At 33.7% G+C, this 10,831-nt stretch overlaps 1 protein-coding gene across 1 annotated transcript; it reads left to right on the forward strand.

Moving 5' to 3' along the window:
• The first annotated feature begins 518 nt into the window (after window positions 1-518).
• LOC149243782 (serine carboxypeptidase-like) lies at window positions 519-1,579 on the forward strand. The gene is made up of 4 exons (XM_089367858.1): window positions 519-647; window positions 791-1,049; window positions 1,214-1,347; window positions 1,434-1,579. The coding sequence occupies exons 1-4, from the start codon at window positions 624-626 to the stop codon at window positions 1,506-1,508; spliced, it is 492 nt and encodes a 163-aa protein (XP_089223984.1). The 5' UTR covers window positions 519-623; the 3' UTR covers window positions 1,509-1,579.
• The last annotated feature ends 9,252 nt before the right edge of the window (window positions 1,580-10,831 follow it).

Below are 10,831 nucleotides of genomic sequence, written 5' to 3' on the forward strand. Positions count from 1 at the left end.
TGCAAGCATTTTCCATAACACTAGTGAAGGCTTATCTGGATCTCAAAATATGTTGCATAGGTGATGCTTTTCCCTCCTCTAGTTAGTTCATTCTTATTTATTGTGTGTTTTTACAAAAGTTTTGCAGTATGGTCCACTTTTTATCATTTTTGATAATATATCTCATGTATTTGATACTTGTAGGCCTTTAATCCGTAAAAAAACAACCCAAAAATCTCAGAAATAGACACCTATAAATATAAACTAGTCATCAAATTTCAAGGAATATATTTTCATGGGGCTGAAATCCTATTAAAATTTGGAACTAAATGCATATTTTCATATTTATGAGATGTATACTTTGTTTACTAAACTAGATTTGTATGTGTTCATATTGAAATCTTGTTACTATGTTTTAAATTGCGAGAAGATTGATGGCTAAATGTTGTTTGCTTTATGATCCTTAGTTACTATTTGTGAAATGTTTTAAGTAACTGGTTACGGCTGATCTTATGTTGGATCCTTTATCGAAGGTTCTTAATGTAGGTTCTGATTATAGCCGGTGTGATAACTTGCCAGGTACCAAAGGGACTGTCACATGCTTTGCATCATACTTGGTGTGCACCTCAATTTTCAATTCCATTATGGCATTAGCTGGGAATATCAATGTAAGACTTAAATCCTAAATACTGGGCAACTAGACATTATGTTTATTTTATTAGCATTTTGTATCTTAAAATGTAGTTTGTCATTTTTGTTTTATATATATCTTATGATATTAGTTTTCATTATTTTGTTTTATATTTTGCAGTACTATGATGTTCGGAAGGAGTGCAATGGTGGCCTGTGCTATGATTTTTCAAATATGGAGAATTACTTAAACCAGGGTTACGTTAGGGATGCCCTGGGGGTTGGCAGCCGAAAATTTGTCTCCTGTAGCCCCTTGGTTTATGAAGCTATGCTTACTGACTGGATGCGGAATATGGAAGTTGGCATTCCAACACTCTTGGAGGATGGTGTTAAGTTACCAGTTTATGCAGGAGAATATGATCTCATTTGCAATTGGTTAGGTAATGATGTTGTATACATATAACATATTGTTTTTGTTTTGGACAATGACTTTATGATTTAGGTGTTAAGTCTGTTATTAACTTATTTGCAGTTGTGTTTTTCAGGCTTGTCAGTCTAATCTTCAAAATTGAAAAGTTAATTGTTCAAATTATGTGTCTTTTAGGCAATTCAAGATGGGTGAATTCCATGGATTGGTCTGGAAGTGAGAATTTCAAAAAGGCAGCTACAAAATCCTTCCTTGTAGATGATAAGGAAGCAGGTTTAATAACCAGTTATGGACCACTCAGTTTTCTCAAGGTAAAAGGCACTCGATGATCATCTTTGATTTCGTTGTACAAGTAGATAATTTCTTCCTTACGGAATCTTCTATTTTGCTGCACCAGGTTCATGATGCAGGTCATATGGTCCCAATGGATCAGCCAAAAGCAGCCTTGAAGATGTTAAAACGCTGGACATAAGGAAGTATTACTGACGACAATTCTCAAATTTTAAAGACAGTGACGGAGATGCCATAAAAGAATTTCGAGAGTTAGTTATCTGCTTAACTAGGAGAATTTCTCTCTTCACCTAGATTAATGTAAATATTTCTAGATTTGTAGTAGTGTGCATCCCCAAAGATGTGTATCTTCTGATTTGGCAAAATAATTGTGCATTGGGACCATCAGTCTTGCTAACTTGTGTCAAATCTTTTTATGGCCACTTTTTAACTGTATAGAAATAATGCTTCTTATTGCTTACCAAGCCTTGTGGAATTATGATTATACATGGTGTTAAAGTTATGTTATGGAACATGAATAGTATGTCCTGTGTTCTTATTCCAACATGTTCTGATGTCCTAATGGATGAACGAAATTGTAAATTGGATGAAAGAAATTGTAAATTCAACAAAAATATTTGGTTGAGAGAGTCTCAGGGAATTCAAAGCATGATGGTCTTAGCCTACATTCAATTTTATTGACAATGACATGAAAACATTAATGTTGTTTGCAATCATACAACAGATGCCAGTATTGTCTACTTATATTTGAATTGGAGGCTATGTGGTTTGGCTATGTTTCACTTCTCGTTCGTTCTATTATTTTATTGTTGAATATGCCTATTTCCTCTTTTTTCCTCTTATCCCTTTATAAGCCTCTTGGACATTAAGTGCTTGGCATGGCAAGATATGTCCATAAAGCGCATGGACTATCTATGGTCCATCATGCTTGCTGCTGCTGCTGTCTACACTACTTGATGCACTTTGAGGAAGGATCCATGTTGGAACAAAACACTTACCCTTCATACAGGCTACTCTGAAGCAGACCTGAAGTAAGCCTTAAAATTTTTAAAGCATCACGCTTTTAGTGATTTTACCCTTCTAAAGAAATCCTATTCCTGGACATTTTAGATTTCTTCATCAATTACAGGCAGGCCTTGTTGATCAGCTACGGCCAGAACATTGTGTCTTGATCAACTATATGTTGGAACTCAGCTACTAACACCCTGTCTGAATTGAATATTTATCTAATACTAACGCGCATACTAAGCGTCTAGAGGCGTACGCACATTTTGTTAACTCTGTATTGTGTGGAAGATTCATGTTTATTATCTTACGAATCTGTTCCAGGTGAGAACGATACGGGCCAACAGACATTCAAAATGATTTTATTTATTTTTTTTAAATAATTTTTTATATTGTCTCTAGAGAGACAATAGTTTGAATTATGGACATTTATTTTTTTTTAAATAACTTTATATATTGTCTCTAGAGAGACAATAGTTTGAATTATGGACATTTATTTTTTTTTAAATAATTTTTTATATTCTCTCTAGAGAGACAATAGTTTGAATTATGGACATTTATTTTTTTTAAATAATTTTTTATATTCTCTCTAGAGAGACAATAGTTTGAATTATGGACATTTATTTTTTTAAATAATTTTTTATATTGTCTCTAGAGAGACAATAGTTTGAATTATGGAAATGTCTCTAAAAAGACAAAAATGTAATTGTCTCTAAAGAGACACAAATTAAATTGTCTCTAGAGAGACAAATCAAATTGTCTTTATAGAGACAATAATAATATGTGTTCTATATTGTCTTTATAGAGACAAATTTTTGAGACATTATATTTTGAGACACCTGCTTAGAGACAATATTTATGACAATATTTGAGTTTCTTTTTGTCTTAAGTTAAGACAATTGACTCAAATATTGTCTTAAAACCCCCCTACATGTAGTAGTGTGGGTTACTTCTGAAATGACTTGCAGTCTTTTACGCTTTCCATCTATGTCATAAGCCTGTATCTTTTTGCACTGTTTATTGCTATTGAAACACATATACCCATTTGGCATCTCGTGAACGTTTCCTTTTTAATATTAATTTTACAATGAGTAACCATGAGTTATTCCTTAATGGTTTATGGTGTATTATCCAATATATGTTTGTCTTCTATAACATAATACACAAATGAATTTGACATTAATCCTATATGGTTTCACACAGATTGCCTCACTCTCTATTAAACGAGAAATAAATTTAACACTTTAATAGTGTATGTTTGTTTAATTACTGTATAAGGTTATTCTCCATATTGTACTATAATTACTTGCTATATCTTTCACGCATTAACATCATATATTGTCTATTGTTTTGTCTAAGTAATTGGTAATTTCTATTCTCTTTCTTAATTCACTTTCAAAGAATTTCTTCATTTAGTCATTCTGTACATAGGTAATTCTTCTAGCATCATTTCGTAATGAGAATTCCTATTTTGTCATTTAAGTCAATGGAACTTTCTATGATACTTATCTATTCAAAAATAGCAACCTGTAATATCCAATCCTTTCTGGAAAGTCTCTCCTCATAGCCATGAGTTATGTCCAGAACCTCCCCCGAGCACTTTCAATGGTTCATAGTTAAATACTTCCAGTTATAGTCAAGTACCTCGGGCCTTTGACTCTTGCCCCGCCTCAATTCCTGTACTTTTTTTTTACTGTTCTTGAGAATTCTCCCACTGGTTTATTTCACCCAGCTCTAGGATATCTCCTGGATCCTTTTCCCCCCATCTAAATATCCCTTCGGGGCAGATGGTAATTGTTTTATGTAACCGTTTCTTTTAATTAATGTAAATAATTTCTATTTTTGTTAAAGTATCTGGACTCTTAATTAAAAATAATTTAGGTGACCAAATATATGTTTCTTCGGCTTCCAGCCTAAGTCACTTATTATTTAACATCATAATGTAATAAGACTAAAGTAATAAATAGTAAAGATCAACTTAGTAACCATATTGATTTTTATGCATTTTGGGGTGTTACAAATTCATTAATATTTCTATTTATTTTATTATAAAATATTTAAAAATTAAAAATTAATATAAAATGTCAAAAAAAAAATAGCAACCTCTTTCCAAAATTTTCCTATTCTCATTTTATATTTTGGGTGGAAATTGGATTTTTATTTTCTTAAAACTCACCATACTCTTTCACGTTTTCGCACATACTTATGGAGGGAATTCCTCATTAAAAAATCTAGTTGTTACTTTAGGTTAAGAAAAAATAACTCTATTAGAGGTATAGGAAAACAAGAATACTAAGATTATTCCTTTTCGGTGGTAGATTAAGTTCAAGCTCTTACTCAAAAAGAAGGCTTCACCAGTTTGAACACACCAATTCCAAGCATAGTAATTTTAACAAGGCCGCATAGCTAGCGTTTCGTGTGGCTTAGTTTAAATAAAATATTTTGATATTATGATGTGTTGTAGGAAATTCTCCCAATAATAATGAAATTGTAAAATAAGTTATATGAATATTTGTTTAACTTTTTTTTTCTTTATTGATTTTTTTAATGTAATTAAACATTTTATGATAGGTAAGGGTTAATATATATCATTGAATGAAGGTAATTTTTTTATATAATGTCAAAGTTATTGTCATTGAATTTATGTTGAGCACCATACTTATGAGATATTAACCTAGTAGGCATCTCCATTAACTATGGTTAAGATGCAAAGATTTTGTTTTTATTTGTAAGTTATACCAGCCAATGGTTGCAATGTACTCAATTTTGTCAAGCAATTTATTGATAGTCGTTGATCCCACCTAATAAAATCTAATGAAATACACATATGTTCAGAACCTTTGATACGATTTGATTTACCATTTATTATGTTGTTTTGAATAAACAAATGGTATGCTTTAATCTAAATTTGATTTGATTGGATGGTACACTGCAATACTCACTTGAAAGCATTGCAAAATAAGACTTAAACCAATGAAGTTTAAGATAAATAAATAAGTTTTTATTAAAAAGTAATAAATTTTGTTTTAAGAAGTAATAAATTTTTATTTACAATTTTTATTTTTTTTGTCAAACCCAAATTAATATGGGTTTGACTAAAATATCCAATGCTTTATCTACGTGCTTAGGGCAGGGAAAATAATAGGAAAAATTGAACTTTCCACATGATTGCTTTAACATATTATATTGTGTTCTCATGAAACAAAATCAAACTTATCATATTATGTTTCAATCATGCAAAAAATTTTGTTTACTATCTTGTACATGTGATAGATTTATCATGGTACCCTTGAGTTGTAGACCAATTGATATGTGTGTTCCCATCAAGTCATAGGTTCAAATATCATGGGGAGTTGAAGGGGTGGAAGCCACGCTTAGGGGCATTTAGGCTTCCCACCATAGCCTAAGGCTAGCCTAGTAAAAAAAAAAACCTTTATCATGGTAAAATTGTTAAAAATGTGTATATGGTTCATTTATTTTATAAAAATAAAAAATCTAAAGATTGGAAAATGAATATGTAATATTTTTTTCTTGTATGAAATCTAATTTTGCAATTTTTTATTTGTTATATCTACTTACAATTTTAATATATATAATTCTATAGGTGAATTAGGGATAGATTTATATTTTTATATCTGCTTATAGTTTATTTTAGTTAGGCAAAGTAGGCCCAATATATTTTTTTTTAAATATTTATTATTTTAACATAATTTTTATATAAAAGTTTATTATAGTTATAAATCAATAATTTTGAATTAAATAGGTATACCAGTATTTTCCAATTTATAAACTTCAAAACTTTGGTAATAAAAATGACATCGTTTACTAAAGGTATGGAGGTATGAGTTATTATCTATGCCACGACAGTGGATATACGCATTGAGAAATGCGTTGACATCCAATTAGTTCTAGCACTGACCATAAATTAAACCCATGTTATAATGTTAACATTATAGAAAAAAATTAAATTATTTTTTTTATTATTTTTGTTTTTTTAATTTTTTATTGGTTAATTGGGTCAAAGCCTTATTATGTAATCATAGTACAGCCAGAGATTGGAGTTGACAGACCTACAATTCAATGTGATTTGTCATATCTCCTCACCCTTGCAGATTGGGGTTGAGAGACCTACAATTCAATGCGATTTGTCACATCTCCTCGCCCTTGCTGATTGTGCACACAAACCGCAAATCCTTGTTGATTGCAGATTGTGCAAAAAAAATAGAAAATCAAAATGTTTTTAAAATATGCACATAATTTCTCCTACATATGATGAATTTAGCAGCTGGACGTTGTCGATTGTTTGCGTGTCTCCATTGGTCTCTTCCCTTCTACACATTCAGAATCATCAACATGTTGACATTTGAAATTTCTACTTTGAACTAAACGGGGGTTGTATATTATTATACTCCCTTTGTACCCTCTCCGAAACAATGAAATATGTAGTGTATGTATCTTCCAAAGTGACGTATGAATTGAGGGGAATATCAGAGGAAAATTACTCAACCGTGTTTAGTTGATCATCATTTTATATTTAATAAGTTAAAAAAAATAATGATTTGATTATTCTTTTCATTTCTTAACTATGCATTAAATTTATAAAATTCTAAAATTTTAACATTTATTATAAGCTTTTAAATTTTAATACATTTAAATCAACCATTTTGAGTAAATCATGAAATTACGAGAAAGCAAATTTCCACTAAGATTTGTGAAGCTCCAAAGGTATTCTAAATATATTGTGCAAAATATTTGCCATAGGGAAAATGGGTATTTTAAATATTATGTGCAAAGACATACTTAACAAAAATGTCAACAAAATTAAACCCCGATGTTATAATGTATAAGGTCGACTTTGTTCCTCCATTCATATATGTTGTGGACTTTGTTCCTCCATTCATATATGTCTTCATTGTATTTTTACTCTAACTAAATTATAATTAAACCAAGCAAGGGTATCTAGAATGCAATCTTTGCTTAAATGCGGCAATTAGTTCATACTTTTCAAAATGTAATAATTAAACTAAGTGGCAGAGATAATAATAAATAACTTAATATGTAACATAAACATTATACTTGGATTTGGAAAGAATGATGGTGAGTGTTAGGGTTTCCTCCCGCAGAGTTTTGTTTGTCGCCGCAGCCGTTCCTAAGCCTGCTACAGGGGTCGATGGCGATCCATGGCTTGGGGTTACGGTGACTGTTTCTCTTTACGATGCTGAAAGGGCTTTCTTAGTGCAAGCGCCTACAGAGAAATGGCTCCTCTCTTGCAGTCAAACGCTTCAAACCCACCTAGGTCAGCGCGGGTATGTATCTGTGGGGTTTTCTGCCACAAGAAATCATGTGAATCTGGACTGGGAACGACCTGCAAGTATGAGCACTCTCATCCACAATGCCATGATAGTGACCATGGATTCCGAGTTCAGGACATTCACAAACGGGGCTCTGTTCATAAAATCCGATCAGATCCACGCAATTGGTTCTTCTTCCTATATTCTGAACCAATTTTCAGCTGAAGCCGCCGAGGTTATTGACCTGTGTGACCGCTTTTTACTGCCAGGATTCCAACTGGATCACGCGGCGAGGTCATCAACGGAAGACCACCGCCTTGCGTGGTTATACGAGGAGGTTTTCGGGTTGCAGAGAATCGAGGTGCCCAACTGCGACTTTGAACCATGCAACCATCATGCCACAACGCGTTTAGAGGCCAGGTCGATCCAGAAGCCAAGAAAGTAAACAGTAAAAAGAAGCAGAAAGGGAAGCAGAGGAAAGGATGGCAATTCCCCCCCCCAGAATCAGAGGAAGAAGAATCATAAGCAAAGGAGGAAGAGACCCCCGCAGAGAATGTCGAGGTTTCTCAAGAAATGGAGACTCAGAAGGGAACCACATCAGACAACAAGGCTTCACAGTTTCACTCAAATCAGGCAGAGAAGGCAAGCGAGGATTTGAATATGGGAGGGATCAAAAGGCATCACCACTCAGACACTTCAGATTCAGACAAGGAAACAGCCTCACAGAAAGCAGAAACACAGTTAGTCATAGCTTCGATCGAGCCCACTCAAGGAGAGTGGCGCAAGGTCGAAAAGAAAAAGGGGAGAAAAACTTGAAGGGTGAGTCCTTTACTCACTACCGGATTCCAGTTTTTCTGCCTATTTCTCCCTTCTTCTCTCTTTCTCTTTTTCTTCTTCTAATGAAAGTCAGTTCTGTAACGTTACATGGGGTGCGAAAGAACTTGAGCCCAATGGGCATCTTACGGAAATGCTTCAATGCATCTGCTAGTATAACTTTTCATTTTTTAATAAAAAGTTACCGATTTTTTCCTTGGAAAAAAAAAAAACATAAACATTATAATTAAAACAATATAATATTCCCCGGATGCGGGTGACACCATGGTTGAAGGCGAGGAGCCACATGGAAGCCATGTGTGGCCTCATGCCTGAGACAAGCATTCAATGCGATCCGCCGCCGAAGATTATAAGCGTGGGTTCAGGTGCGATCAGGGACGGCAATTCAATGCATTGTCCGGGGTTCAGGTGCGATTACAGAGCGCAGTTATGGCATGTAGAGTTCGAGGAAATGCTGAGGAGGTTAAAAATGGTGAGGGGGTGGATCGCATTGTGTTGGTTCGCGCTCAGAAACTGGAGACTGGTTTATGGTTTAGGGAGTGTGCATCTGTTGTGTCCATGGTTCGCGGAGCTACTGCTCACGCCATTCCTATGTCAATTGACTACGGCTTCCAGGCCGAAAGAGCGGGTGGAGGGCACTTCAATCTTCCCAATTCCTCCTATTCTGCTCTGTTCTTCCCCCCAGTTATCTGTGGGAAAATGGTGAGGCCTCGACAGCGCCTTCTCAGTCGTCGAGGCACTAGCCGAGGCGGGTCTTCACGCCCATTTGATGCATCTCCCCAATCCCGCTGCTGTCGATGTCTCTGCCATCGAGTTGCAGAAGCCCATCCCATCCAAGCGAGCCAATTCTTGGACTCTAGTAGCCCATAATCGGACTCGGCACCTCTACCTACGTTTGGCACGGCCGTTTTCTCTTTCAGTAGCTCCCAGGAGAATTCCCGCATCAACGCCCATGTCTTGGTCCTTTTCCTTGAAGAACCGAAGGATGAGGACGAGGATCACCCCAGCAAGAAGATGCACCAGGTAGGAAGCTCAAGGGATGTCGAGGGATCACCAGAGGATGCTCCAGAGCGTGCTGTTAATCCACCTCCGTCTCAGGCAGCGCCTTCTCCAACGGGGGACAAGAAAGAACCGGACCCTCTCCCTGAAGACTATGGCTGGTACCCAATTATCGAGGAGGAGCCAGACGATTAGCCGTCCTCTTGCTCAGCATCACTCTCTCAGACGCTGCTCAGGTTCACCCATGTTTTGCTATGTCTGCTTAGGCCTACTGTATGTTTTTGTTGTTTATGTATGGTTCAAAAGAAATCTTGTTGAATGGTTTTTGAAGCCCCTGCGCGGGTTCCTAATGAAGGTCTCCTTTTTCCTTTTTGAGCCCCTGCGCGGGTTGTCAATTTTTGCTCTGATAACACTTCTGTGGTTTAAAGCCCCTGCGCGGGCGGTTTGTCTCAGTTGCGGTGCCCCTGCGTGGGCTGCTCTTTCTGATAACTTCCAGTCCAAAGTGCCATCCATGGCCTTGGGCAGTATGACTCAATGACTGTAATTGTTTTCTTGTTCATGTATATAATAGAATAGCATAGTATTAACGAGAAAAAAAAACAATATAATATTAAATATAATCAAAATATTAAAAAATAATTTTATATATATCACATAAACATTTTACATCAAACAATATAAAATAAAAAACAAAATATATTATAATATATATTTTGAAATTTGAAATCATGTTTCATATTTACATTCATCATATTTTATATTGAGTGTCTCATTATCCGGTGTGTATTTATTACAATGCTATCTCTTCATAGTTTTGAGTTAATAGATTTCACACAAAAACATTTTATATATTTTCACATGTTTTCCATATCACATCAAAATGAGAAAAACTCCACTATGTTTAAACCATTTTAATATTTACATTATTTAATATTCAACAATAATATTTAATTTTTTATTATTTAATAATTAAATTACATATTATTTAATAATTATACTACCAATATATATTGATTTCTTATATATATATAATATTAGGATTTGATATTTAACAGTATTTTATATTTAATAATATTTTTATATGAAATTCATTCTTATATGTATATTAAATATAATTTTATTTACACAATATTTTATATAAAATAATATAAAATTTATTAAGATAATTATTTCAAACATAAATAATACATTTTATACATTAAAAAATATATATATTCTATACATAAAAATTATGTATATGTCTTATATAATAATGTATTTTAATATATATATTCCATACATAAAAACTATATATATATATATATAATAATCTAATAATAATATTAATATGACAAATTCTTAACTCCCCACTTTAGATATATAAATAATTTTGCAT

Source organism: Pinus tabuliformis, chromosome 8 (genome assembly GCF_031772625.1).
Source record: "Pinus tabuliformis cultivar Carrire ecotype Pingquan chromosome 8, CPIR1, whole genome shotgun sequence".
In the NCBI taxonomy this organism is placed as follows: domain Eukaryota; kingdom Viridiplantae; phylum Streptophyta; class Pinopsida; order Pinales; family Pinaceae; genus Pinus; species Pinus tabuliformis.